This window comes from Netta rufina (assembly GCF_964035555.1).
Source record: "Netta rufina genome assembly, chromosome: 9".
NCBI classification, from domain to species: Eukaryota; Metazoa; Chordata; class Aves; order Anseriformes; family Anatidae; genus Netta; species Netta rufina.
In genome coordinates, this window is record NC_140132.1 from 11,902,023 (window position 1) to 11,920,828 (window position 18,806).

General features: G+C 47.2%; 2 protein-coding genes across 3 annotated transcripts in view; both read right to left on the minus strand.

Annotated features, from left to right (window-relative positions):
* Positions 1 to 2,287: 2,287 nt before the first annotated feature.
* LOC311212411 (aquaporin-12-like) lies at positions 2,288 to 3,959 on the minus strand (the record flags this gene model as incomplete). Its single annotated transcript, XM_084291761.1, has 3 exons — positions 2,288 to 2,466; positions 2,847 to 2,963; positions 3,353 to 3,959. The coding sequence occupies 3 exons, from the start codon at positions 3,957 to 3,959 to the stop codon at positions 2,288 to 2,290; spliced, it is 903 nt and encodes a 300-aa protein (XP_084147887.1).
* A 4,970-nt stretch (positions 3,960 to 8,929) lies between these two features.
* PAK2 (p21 (RAC1) activated kinase 2) overlaps positions 8,930 to 18,806 on the minus strand; it is a 44,719-nt gene continuing 34,842 nt past the window's right edge. For both annotated transcript variants that reach the window (XM_084292264.1, XM_084292265.1), the window contains exons 11-15: positions 18,477 to 18,594; positions 16,878 to 16,977; positions 13,972 to 14,168; positions 13,248 to 13,385; positions 8,930 to 12,730 (exon numbers count right to left, since the gene is read on the minus strand). In XM_084292264.1, coding sequence (XP_084148390.1) covers positions 12,644 to 12,730; positions 13,248 to 13,385; positions 13,972 to 14,168; positions 16,878 to 16,977; positions 18,477 to 18,594 — 640 coding nt within the window. In that variant the 3' untranslated portion in view covers positions 8,930 to 12,643. The remainder of the gene's footprint in view (positions 12,731 to 13,247; positions 13,386 to 13,971; positions 14,169 to 16,877; positions 16,978 to 18,476; positions 18,595 to 18,806) is intronic.

The following is an 18,806-nucleotide window of genomic DNA, read 5'->3' on the forward strand; positions in this document are numbered from 1 at the left end:
TCTCTACAAGAAGCAGTTTCCCCAGAAGCCCCCCCAGCAGACCCCCCAGCTGGTCCCCTCTCAGCGGGGCATGCAGCAAGGCAGCATCCTGCGGCATAGGCTGGAGGGCACCAAAAACTGAGCCACCTCACCCCCTTTCCAGGCCTTGTTCTCCAGTTTCCTTCACTGAGGACGGCTGGGTGCTTGCCCCCTGGGCCTCTGGGGCTGCTCCGTGGTCAGCCTAGGTGGGACAAGACCTGCTGGAGGCCCTGGCCACCTCCATGCAGGCAGGACCATGAAAAAAAACTGCTGCTAGGGAGCAGGACCCGGGGCAGTGGGTCCCAGGGCCTGTCCCCGACTCTCCTGGGGTTGGTCCTGGAGGTGGCAATGCAGGGGACGGGGGAGGATGCCCAGAGGCTGCGGCTCAGCTCAGCACAGGGCTGACAGCCCAGCTCCCTGTCCCGCAATGCTCGGCCCAGCAGGTGAAGCCACAGCTCCCTGCCACAGGGTGGGTGCCAGGGGCACTCATCCTGGTCTCGCCAGTGCTGCTCGGCAGAAATTCGATGCCAGCATCCATGTGAAAGCACCACGAGGAGCCCCATCACCGCCCCGCAGAGCGGGGAGGCAAAGCGCGGGCTGCAGCCGGAGCTGGTGCGGCGCCAAGCTGTAAATCAGTGCTGCCGAGCTTGATTTACAGCTCAGGAACGCTTCTGTCTGTCCAGCTGCAGCTCTCCTCCATCACGCCTCAATGCTACTGTGCTGGAAAAGCAGCCTCTTAATTAAAAACAACAATGTTCACCACCACTCCTGTTAAATTTCCCTTATTACATCACTCTGCCCAGTCACTGATCTCCCCCGGCAGCCCAACAGATAGACACCTCCTTGGGAAAAAAAACAAAATAAAGCACAAAACAAGGAAGCTTTTTTCCCCCCAGCTCTGCAGTTACCTGTCCCCATTGGATGCTGCACTTGCTCAGTGCCTTTATAGGGCTGGCACCCTGTCCCGGGGCTCACACTAGTACTGCGGTGCCAGGCTGCGGGTGTGCGAGCATCTCTGCTCCAGCCATCCCAGCCCACTGCTTTGAGGGGCTGTGGAAATGCTCCGTGCACTGCCCCGGGGGGGGGAAGTACAGGAATTAGTCGTGGTGGGGTAGTCAGCCTTATATTTTATACCCTACATTTAGCCTCAAATCAAAAGCAGAGCCAGACAATCAATTTGGGGAAACAGAGATCGCCCTCGCCCCCCTCAGATCCTCCTCCAAGCCTTGGTGGCTTTGCTCTGGGCTCTGAAATAACCCCAGAGTCAAATGGTATTTCTCATCTTGGCCAAAATAGAGAAACTCTGCAAATTAAACGAGGAGGCCCCATTTCCAGCATGATTTCCAAACCAAAAGAAGTTGAGGGAAAAAAAAAAAAAATGGCAAAGGATCCGAGCTTCCCAAATCCAATTGGCCAGGGACACGGAACCTTGAAGGTTTTGGTTTCCATCAGGAGGGGAGGGGACACCACACGCCCGGGTACCAAACTGGCATCAGTCAGTGTCACTGCAGTCAGGCACGGCTTCTTTACTCACCATTTGCATCTCAGACAAATTAGGCAGGATCCGAAAAGCCACAGTGCTCAGCTCGGAGCAGGTCAGGAGCATCGTGCCCACAGAGTCCCTGCAAAACGCAGGGGTTGGTAGCACCACATTTGGGGACAGGGTGGGATGATCTCAGCCCCCAGTGCTCACATCCAGACCAGCACAGAAGGAAATTCCCCCAAAATGCACACAGATGAGCAGATTTTCATTTCTGCTCAGTCAGCTGCACTCTGGCAGGAAGGCCACCACTCACCTCAACGCAATCACGTTTATTTCATGTCACAACGCCTCGTTTCCTTAGGGGCATTGCACGTAGCCACGGAGAGCAGACCAGGGCTGGGTCCAGTGGGGGGTCCACGTGCACCCCCCCCACCCCAGCACATACCGGTGCCACGTCTGCTAACCACGGGCACCCTGTGCACCCCTTCACCGATACCTTCCTCCTCAGCCCAAGTTTCCAAGGCCTGAAACATGGTTACAGGTTTACACCGTTTTTATGGCTGTGGGAGGCACAGTGGGATTATTCCAAGTGATGCAACAACCTGGAGGCTGCTCAAGCACGCCCGTGTAGTGGTCCCTAGTTTCCATAAGCTTCCTGTGTACACAAGACAGACAGCAATTTGTACAGATACATTAGTTTTCCCCCCTGGGGACAGTACTGAAGGCTTGGGTGTGCAAAATCCTCCATGCCAGGAGTCCCCCTCCCAGCAGCAGGGCTGCAGGGGCTCAGGCACGAGGCGCAGGGTCGCTCTTCTCGCCTTTCCCCTTCCGCCGCTCGTCTCCACCCTCCGCATGTGCCACCCTTGCCTTGGGTATCTTGTATTTGCTCTTCTGGCCGTAAAGCAGGTTTTTTTGGAAGAGTCTTGGGATGTTGCCTTGGTGCAGCAAGAGGGCAGCGAGCATCCCTGAAACGAGAGCACACACCCGCTCGGTGCGCCCCACATGGGGAGCCTCTCCACCCTGCCCAGAGCTGAGCAGTGGTTTTCAGGCCCTCGCCACAACTTTTCCCATCACCAAAAGGCAGCTCAGCGCCAAAGTCCCCAGTGGCAGCACCCAGAAAGCCCTGGCTTTACTACTTTAAGGAGAATTTAACCACTGCATCCTCACCACGTGCACATCCTCGCCATACGAGGCTTGTGTTGACCCAAATGGGTGGTGAGCCAAGCCAGCGGTCATCTGTCCCCCTTGAACTTCAGCCCTTTGCCGGGAGGAGCTGGGGTTGCACCCAGCATTTCTGCCTTGCAGCAGATGCAGAGAAACACCCACTGCCCCCGGGACATCTCACCTGCGAGGGGCCCCAGCCAGTACACCTGGACGTAGTCCCGCAGGCTGCTCCCCGTGCAGGCGAAGGTGGTGGCCACGGCCAGGGCAGGGTTGAAGAAAGCCCCTGTGGTCATCACGGCTGCATGGGGAGGAAGCAGGGCCATCATCAGCCTCAGTCATCTCCTGGGGACAGGCACCTACGCCTGCAGCCTCATCCATCAGCATCAGGGCACCCTGGTAAGTCCCACACGCATCACCCCAGGCTTTGCAAGAAGAGCTCAGTGCAAGACCAAAGGGACGCTTGAGGACCCTGCTGCTGCTCCCCACGCAAACACCAACATTTCACCCACTGCTTAGGTGCCCTGAACTGCTGCCCTCACCCCCAAAGGAACAGTAGGGAACCCCCAAAATAAGTAGGGAACAAGCCGTCTGCTAGTCATCCTCTCTCAGCTCAAGCCTTAGAGGAGGGAAAAGGGATTGCTCTTCCCTCTCAAAGAGTGTTGTAGAGAAACCAGGGGCACTGCTCACCTGCATAGGTCAGGAAGGTGACGGTGGCTGCCAGGGCAGGTGCCCGGTACACGGTGCGGCTCCGCCGCAACCTGAGAAGCACAAGGTGGAAGAAGAAAGAGCAGGCACCCTCCACGAAGGCCCCGTGGTAGAGCGAGGTGCGGATGGAGGAGCTGCACTCGGAGGCGATCAGGTTCTGGATGAGGTGGAACTGGGTCAGCTCCCAGGACCAGTAGAGCTTGGTGATGGCCCAGCCTGTCCCCACGCCCACGGCCTGGGCCAGCAGCTTGGCAGCAGTGGCTACGGGGCCGGATTCGAGGAGCAGGAATTCCTGGAGAGAGACGGTGGGGTTGGCAGATGCTCCATCCAAGGAGGCGGTGTGAACCGTGAAGAGGAGGAAGAGCAGTGTGAAGACCACATCGGGGCCAAAGCCACCACCCCACGGGCCAATCTCTAGCAGCATCCTCAGCTCCAGGCAGCTCGAGCAGAGCTGCAGCGACCCAGTCAGCTCCCCAGCAAGGCAGCAGTACGCCCCAGGAGACAGCAGCCTCTTGGAAAGCCGCCGGAGCATCTCGCATGTGCTGACAACCAGGAGAAAAAAGGCAATGGAGACGTTCAGGCCTGACATGGTGACAGCACCCCGAGGGAGAGACCAAGCCACGCGGCTTTTGGCCTCCAGGATGGAGCGGGGAAAGCTTCTGCACCTCTGTTTTATAGCGCCGTGCGAAAGCAAACGTGGCACAGCCCAACTGGCACCTGCCCGGTGGCCAGGGAGTCCTTGGGAAACACCACACGTGCTGCCCCTGAGAGCCACAGGAAGCATGGGAACAAGCTCTTCCAAGAGGAAGAAAAAGCCCTCGTTGCTTTCCTACCTTGAGACCTGCACACACGATTTGCCCTCCTCACATTTTGCCCACCTCCCTGCGCGGGGATCGCTTCAAAGCCCTGCCTCGCGCCCCGGCACCCGGCTCTGCCACGCGTTCACCCAGCGCCTGGGACGTGGCCCCGCACCGTGACCAAGGACTACAGGGCTCTGAGGGCAGTTTGAGGCAGTCTGTACACGCCCTGCTCCTACCCCAGTCCTTCTTCCAGGTTATTTGTTAGGGTTGCTTCTGAAAATGAGAAAACAATAAAACCTTATTTATTCCCCGACTCCCTACTTTTAGCTGAGAATGGGAGCGCAGCTGACTCCATCGTTTCCCTGCCCCTCTTTTTAAGGGAGGCTTTACCCTTTCCCAGCACCCTGCCCATGCTCAGAAATAACCCAGAGGCACAGCAAAGTCTTTCTTTAGCCGGCACAAAAGCCTGGCTTGCACACGCTTCCCCGTCCTTGTCCCCAGGAACACCTCTCCTCGCTCACTGCCGGCACTAGCTGCATGCTTGCCTGTAGGTGGCATTTCAGTGACGGTGACATTTCATCCCCTTCTGCTGGTAACGCACAGGGGAGGGACAGAATCTCTCCCAGCTCCACCGGCAGTGACAGAATTGCTGTCACCCTACAGAGGGAACAGCCTGATTTGGCTAAGCCTGCCTCAAAACGCATCGCCATTTTACATTTTTTTTAACCCCTTTCAGAAGACGGGAGAAGTGTGCACCTTTATCCTCCAATGAGCAAACAGCCTTGCCCAAATACAGGAAGATGAAGCACGCTTTAAGACTCAAACTTCCCAATTTTGGCTCAGTGAAAAGTCAGCACAGACAGCGGCAGAGAACTCGCCCAGATCAACAAAAGTCCCTCTCATACCAAAACGTTTCTAGCTGCTGTTACAAGAGAGATCTGCCATGCATTGAGGCCTGAAAAGCAAGCGCATTCTTGTCCCCTTCCTCCAGAAAGCTCTGGCGTGGAAAACATTGCAACAGCCGTGGTAAAACTGGAAAATATCCAAACATCTCTTCCTTCCTTCCTGCAGGAAGGATTTTCCCCTTCTCCTTTTCAAGCGTTTAAAGAGTTGTGCTTAGAGGCAACAGCTCAGAGGTCTTCTAAACCTATTTCCCATCCGCTGCCTGCAATTACGGCCACGGCACATCCTGCAATTGTGTGTCACACAACCCAGGCTTGAGCAAGGGGCAGGAGGCAGCTGCCTATGAATCGGATTAGCGGGGTAAGTGGTGACAATGACAGAGACGCAAGCAGCTGGCTTCCCACCTCGTGTTGGTGCTGACAGCAGAACGGGGCGTGCTGCGAGCACTGGAGGGTGTCCAGTTCACCACGAAGGAATAAAAGCCCCTTCAAGAGTTCATTTGTCTTGCACAGCTTATTTCCCAGAAATGCTACAAAAAGTCAGCTACTGCTACTCAGATTTCTGCTGGCTTTGCTAGGGGGTTGAACGAGAGGAGCACATCAGAGGGTTCAAAACTGCAAGAGCCCACAGCCCAGGGAAAGCCCGTTAGCCTCCATCTTCATTTCCCCAGGATGTTCCGCCCCAAAAAAGCAGCCCATGAGATGAGCAGAAGCTGTTTTCTTCCAAGCCTTATCCAAATACATTTTCATCCACGTTCCCTTTTTCTCCCCACTTTACAAACGCCACATTTCCATGGCTGTGGCATCAGACATCAGCTTCTTTTCTAAACCAGGTTTGTTGTCAGGGCAGTCAAGAACTACACCACCTCAAACACAGATATTTTAAATCCTTATTTTAGCCACACAGTCAGAAGCAGTCAGGATTTCCACGGTGAAGTAAAACAAACTCTCCTAAAACACTGAAGAGTAACAAAAAAGCAGAGAATGAGGCTGCTCCCCCCTAAATCCCCGAATAGGTCGCAGCTACAGCTGCATGCAGCTTCCTTAGGGTTATTTAAGGCGAGTTCACTGGGCAGGAAAGCCATTACCCAAACCCCATGAGCAGCCACCCCGCAGCAGCTGGGGCCAGGCAGCACAAACCCACCGCTGGGCTCCCTGCTCCCGCGGGCAGCCAGCCAAACGGGCTCAAGGAGAGCCACGAGGAATTTCACAAGAGCCAAATCCATGCAACACCCACTGGGAGGGGAAAAATAAATAAATAACAAGATGGATCACCCTCAGCTGTAGGAATCCCGACTTCAAGGGAGAAGTCAGTCCCTATAAGGCCCGTGCCCAGCACAGAGCACCTGGAAAAGGACCTCCAGGACGTGCCCTGCCACATCAGCACCCGCTCCTCTGATCCAGTTACACCAAGCCCGAGCCGTTACTCAGAAGCCATTCAGAAAGCACCAGAAACTTGAGGCTGCACCGAGACCTACCGTCTGTCTGTTCTTCCAGTCCCCTCTTCCTTTCTACTGACTCATCTCCAAGTCGCTTGGTAGCACCAGAGGAATTTTTGAGGAAGCAGAAGCCTGGTGGCTTTTCAGCATCAAGCAATTTACCTTCCTAGTGGGCAAATCCCATTTATTTATATCGATCACCCGTCCCTACAGGCTGGTTCAAGGATCAGGTCGATAGGTAAATGGGTTTTGAAATGACATTATGATGTGCTGGAAGACAGCCTCCCTGCAAGACGCTGGCTGGTGGGCAGGGGAGGGGAAAAGTAATACCACCACTGCGGAAAGGGAAAGCTGCATCACCACTGCTCTCCCCCCTCACAACACACTGCAGACAGAAAAATTACAGTCAGAAATTCACTGCTCTCACTTGTTTGCATTTTCCTTCAAAAAAGTTTCCATTAGTCTGGACTTCAAAGCAAAGGAAAAGAAAAAGATCTTAGAAAAACCTGCTTCCTCTGCACATCTGAGAGCAACGTCAAGAATTTAGCTGAGCTTAACAGTCTCACGTACCTCTCCCCTACACGAGAGAGGAACGTAAGATCCTCTCAGGGCTGACCAATACAGCTGTTTTTACTAAAATCTTACTATTACTAAATTACTAAAATCTTCTCAGCAAAACACAAGCTTAAAAGCAAAAAATGCAGCTGTCCAAGTCACTGGGAGCAGGCATCTGCAGACAACTGCTGTGCTTGTACACGAGCCACAAGAATCGCGCTGAAACCTTTTCTTCACGTACTACAGCAAAAGCTAATTCGAAGTGACACTCCTCAGCCACTCTTCATTTAAGCAACATGTTGCTGGCACAGTCCAAATAATCGTGCTCAGCTCTGCAATTTAATTCACCGCAACCAACCTGCAGCCCTGGAAGTGAGAAGTCATTTCCCCCAACTTCACAGCAATACTGTGTGGCTTTAACTTGGTGCAGAATATTTAAAGTACCTGATCTTTAGCGAACTGATCAAAAAAAGATGGGGGTGTTTGTTTTTTTGTTTTGTTTTTTTTTGGCGTAGGCCACCTATAAGCAAGTGCACAGCAAGTTCACACGACCTACTTGTGTTTATGAAGCAAGGACAAGCAACTCCCAACTAATACAAACTATAACTAAGCCAAAATCCTGCTCACCTTAAAGCAAGACAAGTACCAATATCCAGGTTCCACTACACACCTTTTCCCTCCTCTTGACAGCTTTTTCCCCCATAAATGAAATGCAAGCATCACTTAAAAGCGGTGCTAGAGAACATCAGTTTAAGTGCATAAAGGGTCAGTTACATAGAAGACAAAGATGCTTCAATGAGTTAATTAACCTGGAGAGAGAGGGCTTTGTGCAAAAGGACATTCTTACATCTCGTTGAAAAGGCTTTTGAAGAGTGGTTTCTTCATTTCTTTTTGCCAGCAGCATGAGCAAGGCTTTTACAACACGCAAAAAAGTGGAAGAGATGATTTTCCAGTAACACATGGCAAAAGGCACAACCTGAGTCCTCGACATTCACAACCAAGCCAGAAACTTCATCTGGATTTCACCTGAACCACCCTTAGCCCCAAGGTGAATTAATTTTGGCATCCTTTCCTTTAACCGGACTGCAATGCCAACACATCGTGGCATTTTTGTAGTTCCAATGAAAAGCACGAGCAGGTCTCCACAGCCTGCCAACAGCCACCACCCATCTCACCCCAAATCCAAGGTGAGCTGCTGACAGCCAGCTCCTGAGCTTGGCTTGGTCAAACACTGATCAGCGGGGACGGTGCTGAAGCTGGAGTCACCTCTTCCCAACAGGCAGGCCAGCTCGCTCCCCACACCGCCAGGTTTATTCACGCAGGATTCTGGATGATATTCACAAACAGTCCTGTTTGGAAAGGTCACTGCACCACCACACTGCCACGAGCACAGCTTACTGGTCCACCAGTCCCTCCCTCCCTACCAAAATGCTACCTTAAGGCGAGTGGGGGGTGAAAGACAACTGAGATGAACGAGGCCGGTCTTTGAGAGGCTGCTGCTTTGCTCCCTTCACAAAATAGCACCGGATCTCTCTGTGATGATGGGTAAAAAGAGGGTGCTGCAGACGTGCTCTCCCCCATCGGTGCTCTGGAGGAGTAACTGCCTGCCAGCAGCGTGCGGTGGCAAGGAAAGCTCGTGGTTATCACATGAGGGCAGTACACAGACTGATGAGTAATCAAACTTGAAAAGAAACGGGATGGGCTAGTGCAGCATAAAATGATATCCATTGTAAAGCAGTCATAAGAAGCTTAATGACAAGAATACATTTTGCTAATCTCATTAAGACATCTAAACATTTACTCTTTTCATTTACTCTTGTCTCAGAAGGCATAAACTCATGACGGGGAAGGGGATGAAAAAAATGTTTTTTAGAAGTTTATTTCTAGCCCTGAAAGAACAGTTATTAAACAAAGTCAACAAATACAGTAGTTAATATTGCAGTAACAATTAAATAACATAATGGGATTAAATTACACAAAAGGCAACATTAAAATCTGAAGACAGTTAAAAAAAAATAAAAAGAAAGCTTGCACCCACTTCCATTTCCACCGACAGTGTGAGGGACAGAGGGAAAACAGACCAGAGACACTTATTCAACGCCAGCTGAAAAGACCTTTAACAGTTTTTGTTATTTTTTTACTGCCCCCAGCCACCCCCACCCCTCTGACAAGGGAGCCCAGCATCTTGCAACTGCTCTGCCCGCACCTCCTGGGCCCCCCTGCACCAGAGAGCAGGGGAAGCCCCCAGCACACCTTGCTACCACCCAGGCAGGTCAAAGTGCACATTCCCAGTGCCACGGTTGCTTTCAACGAGGAATCCAATTTATTCCATGGTAACAAAAATCCCAGGAGTCAAACATTCCCTGCACACACGCATGCCAACCACGAGCTACCCAGCCCCGTACACCCAACCAGTCACACCACAGGACGTTACGCTCCCTACGTATTGCCTGCAGGCTGGATTAAAATCCAATTCAGGATCTTCTGCTGGCACCTAGGCGAGCGAGACGTATGGGAATCTCAGCACTTACAGAAGCAATCCCTTCCTTTTCAGCATCTGCTCAAACTCCAGCTATTTGCTATTTGTCTACCCTAGACAAGTCGAGCAGCAGCAAGTCTTAAAAATGCTCGTCTGCTCCCTCCAGGGAAAAAAATGTGGCTGGCTTTTTTTTTTTTTTTTTTTTTTAAATTTGCAGACACACACAGCTGACATCATTAGAGAAGCATTGCCCAGCCCACTAAGACACAAAAGTACGGCACAGCAACCTTCTTGAAGCTTTCCTTCCCTGCCAGCTCAGTCACTATCCAGCTCATCTCTGACAGCAGGTGGCAAGAAACATCACCCTTTAACGACACCACTGCTGCGTGGGGCTGGGGAGACGCACACTTCGCAGCTGCAGGGCTAAGCACCGTGCTGGGTCACACAGCAAGCACCGAGATATGTGTTGTAAAACTCCTGGATTGGGCTAAGTCCTGTTTGCTAGGATGACTGTAAGCTTGGAAACCGTCTCCTAAGTACGCTAAATGGGACAAATTTCATAATATAAGTTTAAAACCATTCTCATTCATCAATAAAAGTGAACTAATAAGTTAAAATTACTTATGATTTCATGTTCCTCTATTTAAAAAAAATTCTAAATTTCTCACAAGTTATACTTATCTTACTGCCTAGTCTGTGCCATCAAAAAAAAAAAAAAAAAGAAAGAAAAAGAAAAAAAAAAGAAAAGCCCCCACCTTAACTCTAGCACAAGGAGTTTCACAAAGTCCATTGCCAGCAATGGACCGAGGGAATCATCAGTAAGACAGTTTTCTTTTCCTCAGCCAAGCCTCCTTGCTACTTCATTTGATCAGGAAGCCAGACACGTTCAAACCAGGGGCACTATCATTACAGTGTTACAGGGTCTGGGGCTTGCAGGACCTTTTGCCTGGGAAGAAGATTTATTTATTTGCCTGAAACGCGACACTATCTTGAATTTTAAACTGTAGCTATTCTCACACTTACAGCTAGAGGGATTTTGTCCTCTGATGTCGTAGCTAGCGTCATTTACTTGGGTGCCTACCACACAAGAGCAGAACACAAACTGAACCGTGCGTGGCACTGCAGTTCCCTGCACAGTAAGGCATCTTGTTGGTACAAAGCCACCTCCTAGAAGCTGATGAGTTACACCAGGCATTTTGGGACCCTAGCCCTGCTTCCCCTCTCCCCTCAAAAGCACAAACAGGCTCAGCAGTTCTGGCTGGCTGCTCTCAGCTGGAAGTTAGTTTTGTCATACCTTGGCTACCAGTCCCCATGCAGTTATTTCTATCATTACACGAACACTGACATTATCTGAAAATGATTTCTATCTTTTGCCAGCAACGTTTGTAAAAGTGTGCGTAAATTTTATTTGGGGTCCTCTGTCAATACCCAGCAAGTCTGTCCATCCCAGGTCCTGCCCACTGGGAAAGAGATAAAATCCCGGTAAAGTAATGGGTTATTCTTTCACAGAATCATTTGGCACATTGTAACTACAGTTAGTTCTTCATTAAACTGTTTGGGAAGTTGAAATGCATAGACTGCAGCGCCGAAAGTAGCCAGGGGGCACAGACTCTTTTACACGTGCCCCATTAACACTCCAAGAAATCAACCACTGAAGTCACTCACTGTCCCTCAGAAGGAGGCACTTTTTCTTGCATTGGATGTTCGACTTCAGCCACTCTGGCCGGCGTGTTTTCAGTGAGGAAGGATCAGCGTGACACATCAAGTCTCTTCAGCCTCCAACTAGCCAGCCAAACGAGCCCCATCGATGTCTGAAGGCACTGTTCTCCCTCCTCAGCCTCCGTCTTCTCAGAACAGCGCTTTGGCATTTCCAAGTGTTCATACTCTTCTGCTCGAACTATATTAAAAAAAACATCCTGCGTCTTCAGTGTCCTCATATCTGATTACTTGTTTTGATTTCATTAATACAAATAGAGCACATACAAAATTGGAAAAAATAGCTCTAATACTTAAATTCTGACAACACCATAGGTTGATGCATTATTTGCTTGGGGAAAAAAATTACAACATATACAAAAATGTATTTGATACAAAGAAGGGAAATGTAAAATAAAAAAGTCAAAGGCACCAGCATAACTTCCAAAGCCAAAGTCAGAGAACAGATACAATACGTGTTTTTGAACCACCCACCACACCAAGCAAAATATCCCTTAAGCGTCTGGCCAGCAAGTCTAATGGGAAAAAAGAGCACACAGGAAGACAGCTGGAACTGTTTTCTTGCCCTGACTATAGTTGATCATTTGATCATAAATAAAGTATCTGACCCTTACCTACATATCCAAAAACTGACATCCAAAGACTTGACCAATCGTGAGGTTTCTACAAAGAGGCCACATCTTTGATTAAAAGTCCACAGAGCACAGGCATACGAAAAACAGTTGAATACTTCTCTTCCCCCTCTCTCCATACTCGTCTTAAAAAGCAAAATACATCTCAACATATTATGATTTCTTAAGTAGACAAGTTGTTAATTCTACAGTACAGTGACAGCTAGTCTGTAAAGGGAAGGAGGGGCAAGATGTACCTTCACATTTGTCACATTTGCCATGAATCTAGTTATATGGGAGCTTACTAGAGAGATTTAAAAGTAAACAGGTAGAGGGGAGGAAGAGGAGAATGCAAGAGATCAGCAGGTAAAATTAGTGCTGCTCTCTGAAAGCTTGAATCGGTCATTCAAGTATTGAAAGTACCCAGAAGGGTACAATGAACGGGAGCTGTTACAGCAAAGTCATTAAAACCCTTAAAACCCTGGGCACAGTAAGTGGCATTTCTGGGCTGTCTGGAGAAGAAGAAAAAAAAAGAAAAAACAGAAGGGCCAGTAATTCAGTCCTCAATTCCTTCTGGACCCCAGAAAGGGATCACTAGAGTCACCACAATTTATTTTGGGCGTCTTCTGGATGAGAGTTTCTTCCCTTTTGCAGATGTTTCCCACCCCCCCAGCAAATCTCCTCCCTCCCCCCAGAAGTGTAACAATTTCATATATTATAAAGATTTGTAAAAAACAAACAAACAAAAAGATGGAGGCCGTGGCAGTAATGTTAGCGGTTACTCTTCATTGCTTCTTTGGCTGCCAGGATCAGTGGCGTCAAGCTAGACAGAGGTTTGGCCAGTTTCAAAAAGGGATGCTGCCAGGAAGAGAGAAACACAGTAAATTAGTAAAAGACCATTTAAAAAGCCACACAGCACTTTTCCATAAAAATAAAGCAGCATAAACACTATCAATGCACAGCTCCTGAAGGGACAGATCCAAAGAATGCAACAGTTCACAGCACCCTTAGCCTGCTAATCATTCCTTCTCTTCCCAAAAGAGCCTCAGCCTTTCTTTTCCAGTAATTCACCACAAAGAGGTTCCTTGGTCAAATGCCTTCCCTCAGTCCTACTGTGCTCACTTCAATGTCTCTCTTACAGTAAATTCAAAAATTACTGGATAATTTAGCAGTGGCAGAACAATGGCACAGACTACTGTCAGAAAGACTAAGTACGATCTTTGATGACTGTGGTTCCTCCCACATTACTCTCCCCTGGAGTCCTCAGGGGAAAACACAAACCAGAAGAGGGCGTCAAGTCTACCTTGCCATTTATCAGAGGCACACCTTACAAGTGGCCTCCATATCTCAGGCTGTGATAGAAGCTGACTCTTACCTGTAACAATTCTTTGGCTGATCCTCTTTTCTCAACATCCATCTCCAAACATCGGTTTAAGAAATCCCGGAATATTGGGGATAGTTTCTCGGGGTTCTGCAGCTCTGGTGTGCCATTAGTTGCTATCAAATACAAAGCCTGCAAAATGAGAAATATCGTACAATCAAGCCAAGTCTTTAAAAGATGTCATACTGATTCGCCTAGAGGCAATTCCTTAGTCTAGACGAGAAAGGGTTCTGCAGCCTACTTTGCCTCCCCCTGATGAGATGAAGAATTTTAAGAATGCCAGTTATAGGTAGCTGCGACCTATTCTTGCTAGTAGCAAAATAACATTCAAAATCTTTTGGCAACAGATACTTAAGAGATACATCTACATACCTTGGCAAAGAAAACATTGGACTGACACAAACAGCATTTTTCAGAACTTAATGGATTTACCTTCCCTAAACTAGCACAGAAGACTGAACACAAAGTCTACTTGTTTAGTTTACAAGCTGGTACAATTGCTGTGCTTCACTTGTCTTCTGAACAGAAGAACTGCTGAGTACACATTTAAGACAGTTGTCATTCTTTTGGGAGGAATTTTCTTGCTCCACTGAAGCTCGTCGTCTTTTGGGGTTGATTTCTTTTTAACGTAAATGCTATCAAGAATCACACTGAGTCCATTAAAATATTCACATGGTAAACACCCACAAATAATTCTAGCCACGTCTGGACTTCTTACCCTCAGGGGGTTTTCATTGAGGTACGGGGGTTCTCCTTCTACCATCTCAATAGCCATGATGCCCAGAGACCAGATATCCACTTTAGGGCCGTAGGCTTTCCGTGTGACCACTTCAGGAGCCATCCAGTAAGGAGTTCCAACCATAGTGCTGCGCTTGCTCTGCTCTGGGGTTATCTGAGCACAGAAACCAAAGTCGGCTGTAGGATAACAGAATTTAAAAAGAAGTTAAATCAGTGCATCCCGTGTAAGCGGACTTCCTAGAAGACTTCTCTATTACTACACATATATTATACTCCTCCACACTTGAGGGGCTTGGGAGGGAGAGGGGACTTTTCTTTCTTCCCCACCACATTCTCCATATTACAAACTTGAGTGTGCAAAACGGGTATAAAACCTTAAGGTGTTTAAGCAGGGCAGACTTTTGTTGAATGAAGGTAAAGCTTTTTGTCCACTGGAGTAGGGACATAAGTATTATCCTGCAGAAGAATGGTATTTTGCCCAGTCCTTCCTTCAATATTCCTAGACTGGTAGCAGCCAAAACAAGAAATCAAGCAGAACACCAAAGGCAACTCTTCTGTGCACAGCAAATATGTTATACAGCCTGAATGAAGTAACATGAATCTACAAACCATAGCTTCTGCCCTGCTAAACAGATTTTAATTCTGCAGCTATTGAGTTCAGCATTTCACAGCAATTTGGCCATCAAATACAGGTACTACAGCTGACAGAGACATAGAAACAAGGCTACCCCACTCAGCGGAAGGAACCTAGACAAACAAACCTTTCCACAAGGTAACTACTGAAGAGAACAACCACACTCAAGAAAACAAGAAAAGTCACCTATTCCTATAGCCTTCAGGTGCAGCAGCAATGCATGTTCCATCATGTTACTTTATCCAGCTGCAGCACTCCCACTTCCCAGGCATGTAAAGCATCAATAAGAACACAGTTAAGGCAGGAACCAGATTTTACCTTATTATTGACACTAAGTTTGAGAGAGAGAGAGAGAAAGAGAGATAATTTTAAATTTTGAATCAATTTTGAAAGTGTTATGCCAAGCAGTACCGACAAAAGAGCCACAGTTCTGGAAATGCTAAGTTGTACCAAGAGGACAGTGTAACACAGAACTACCCCCGCCCCAACTGTTAAAACGCTGCCTGAAAAAAAAAAAAAAAAGCAAACCTACAGAAGCTGCAAAGTTTCTTGCCAGCATTTCTTCCAGTCAGGCCTTTCAGGAGGTGTCATACCCAACTCAAAGCACAGCCTATGTCAACAAACACACCAGAGAAGCAGCAGCAGTGTCTATCTCCTGACCTACCAACAGGGCCTTCAGCAACATCCCACCACGAAAGAAAACACAGGCAAGATGTAGATCCCAGTTTAGCCAGTAGTATAGGTAGGGAACTAGTGGTGAGGGCAGCTTTACAGCCATCCTCTTGGAAGGACGCATGTGTTACAGCCTCTACTAGGTGCTGTCTCCTTCTAGGAGACATTACCACATCATCTATCTAAATTCTAGACAGCCCTAGAAAGTGCTCAGGTAACAGGCAGGTTGGCCACTCTTCCTGCTCCTGTTGCCAGAAGCCAGAAAAAAAAAAAAGAGCTTGAAGAAAGAGCAACTTCTACCATCCACCTAACCAACTCGTAGAAGCTCTATAACCACACAGGCAAAGGGCTATTCTCAACACAAAACAATTACAATACCTCCCCTTCACACAGCACATTTTATGGCTAACTCCTCTTTTTGCCTGTCTCTCCCTCCTTGTCTTCCCCCACTCTCCTGCTGGGGCCAGTGCTTCTTTACACAGGCTGCTACCCTGTCCATACACAATGCTCTTCTTTGCATTGACAGCTCTTTGATTTTTGAGCCTTCCTCAGCTAACTGCCACACCCTCTATTTTAACTATTCACTTATCAGCATCTGAACCCATTCAACTTGTGCATAAACACATAACACCTTTAAAACAAACAAACTCCTATACAAGCGAGCAGCACATCCAACAGTGCATCCATCGATACTGCTCAGCTAGCCAGGTTGCTCATAACCTTTCCTCAAACTCCTTCTCATAACTGACATGAGACTGTAAACCACCTGAGTAAGGAATACTGCTGGGATGCATTTTCATGACATTTCAAACTCCTAACCAATTGTAAAAACACCATGCCTTAACTCTTTGGTCATTTGATGCTTTGTACATTCCCATACACCAGAAAGTCAGGTAATGCCCCTCTCTCTCAACGATCCTGAGCACTACTTTACATGCTTTCAATATATTTCTATTGCCACACATGTTTACACACACCAGAAACTGACTTACTGTACACAAGTTCATGCATGCATGACAGTTACCTGAAAAGCAAGTAGTTTCTTTTGTCATTTCATGATTTTATTAATGAAAGTGTATTACACTTTCAGTCCCAGAAAAGGAGACCCAGGACAGGCGCAGCGTAAGACTAAACTGCAATATAAATGGTTAATAATATACAGTTTTCTCATTAGTGACCTTCTAATGAAAAGGGCAAAACATGAAAGGCAAGTCATGGCAATCTGAAAAGATGAGCAAAGCAACTGCAGTTAGCTGCAGCTCTTCTCTTGCAATCATTTGCATCTTTGCTTCACTGCGTTGCCAGTTACTTCATATTTACCAATATTCATGTGGCAACAAGCTTGCTTCAACATCCTTCCGGAGTAACACTCTCAGCCCTAGTCTGAGGGCCCTCGGAGTTTCAATGTCGGCTACCTGTGAGTTACACACTTTATAACATGGAATAAATTTCTGTTACTCGTATCCAATAAAAATGCACCTCAATTTCTCTGTCAGCTCTCCTCCTACTGATGTACACTCTCTTAAGCAAAGTTTACTGGGAAAAGGAAAACAGAACACAAACAAGTTTCTGGTACTCACTTAGTTTAACTGATCCATCCATTCCTAGCAGCACGTTGTCACTCTTAATGTCTCTGTGGATGACCTGGTTGGCATGTAAGAACTCAAGCGCTTGCAAGCACTGGATGAGGGAAAAAAAATAATAAATCAGCATACAGAAGAAATTTCTCTATGTGAATATAAATTCAAAAGCAATGCTTAACCCTCAGCCAGTGTTGAGGACAAAAACGTAACAGGTGTTATTTAAAATAACCAGCAGAGGAAGCTCTTGTGCTAAAAAAAACACCCTCCAGATCTCATGAGGTCAAAGATAATTTAATCTGAGAAATTCTCTGCTGTCTTAACAAACCCAGAAATTCTTCTCCTCATTACCCAGCCATCATCCAAGATGTTCCCAAAAAAAACACAGATATTAATTTTGGTACAGGCCATTTTCACAAGTTCATGCTACAGGAACTGTAAGGGACTAAACAAGAGCCTTTTAGCCTGAAGTTTCACCAACAGGAATGCTTCATTCTCAACCTGCAAGCAACCTTTACCGCAGCAAAGGCTGTAGAACATCTTCATTATGAACATCACTAGTATTGGTTTTGCTTGTTTCTAGATTAAAATCTTTCTGCCTAAAATCACAATGAAATTTAATTTTGCTATCTGAGAATAAAAGGCAAAAATACATATAAGATATTCTCTTTTAATATAAGCAGAACATCTACCATTTGCAACTTGGCACGGGTGTGATCCCCAGCAAGTGTTTTGTGCCTTCGTTTGCTTTAGTAAAGTAGTACGGATTTGCAGAATGAAGGGTATGTAACATTCTGGGCAGCAGTGTTCCCATGAAATACAGTAGCTCAATATTAGACTTTTTTCCTCAGAAAAAGTAACTATTGTTACTGTACATAGTTACTTTCATTTCTCTGCTTCCAGCTCTGGTTTCTCAGGAAATCATTACCTGTCCGTACATGTTAATGTACAAGTTTGCTTTCCATCCCCTCCCTTTGGGTGAATCATCAAAAGCAGATGTCATGCCAATGTAGCCAAATGAGCTTTTAAATGTCTATGCTTCTCCTGCACAGCAGTTAATACAATTACTTTCCCCTCTGCCGTAATAAATCAAGCCTGAGCTGGATGCTGACACACTGACTCAGGTCAGAATTAACTGATGACTTGTGACATCAGCTATTTTTAACTCTGATACCATACTGAAATCTTAAAATTACACCAGCTATAATTTTCTGGAGAATTATTTTCATGAGAAATCCATAAAGAAAGTTTAACTATTGCAGAGCTACAGATTTCACATACTATGAAAATAGCTACTAAAACAAGACAGGGACAGTCTGCATCAAGTTCATCTTTATGTGCTCCATCATTTAATATTCTCAAACATCCAGCTCAAAACTGGTATCGTTCTTTTGTGTTGTAAACACAATTTTCTGAGTTAGACTCATTTTGCTATCTTCTGTGCATATTTCTAATTTAAATATTGATTCCTGCTCTCGGTATCGTGCATTCTTCCTAACTGAACGCAACTGTTGCAATTAGTCTTAAGGTACATGCACCATAAAACCTCAGTGAACAGAATGCACCTTCATTCCTCTACTCATCAAATACAATTCTTACCTCTCTGCAAACAGCAGCAATCTGTGCTTCATCCATGCATGTTTCTGTGACAACATCTGTTAGCGAGCCTCCAGCTAGATACTCCATCACCACAAACAGTTCGTCTCCTACAAGGTAACTACAAACGAAAAACGAAAAGCACGCCTGTTTGCCATCACGAGAGATCAAGGAGTGAAAAATGACTGATAAGAACACTGTGACTTCTGGTCAAGGAAATGATTTGCAAGGACTTCAAGGCAAACGTAAAGAAAGTTGATTTCTGGTAAGTAACTTGAAATGTCAATGCTGACAACAAAACCCCGCTGCTTCTTACTACCTCACTGGGCAGGA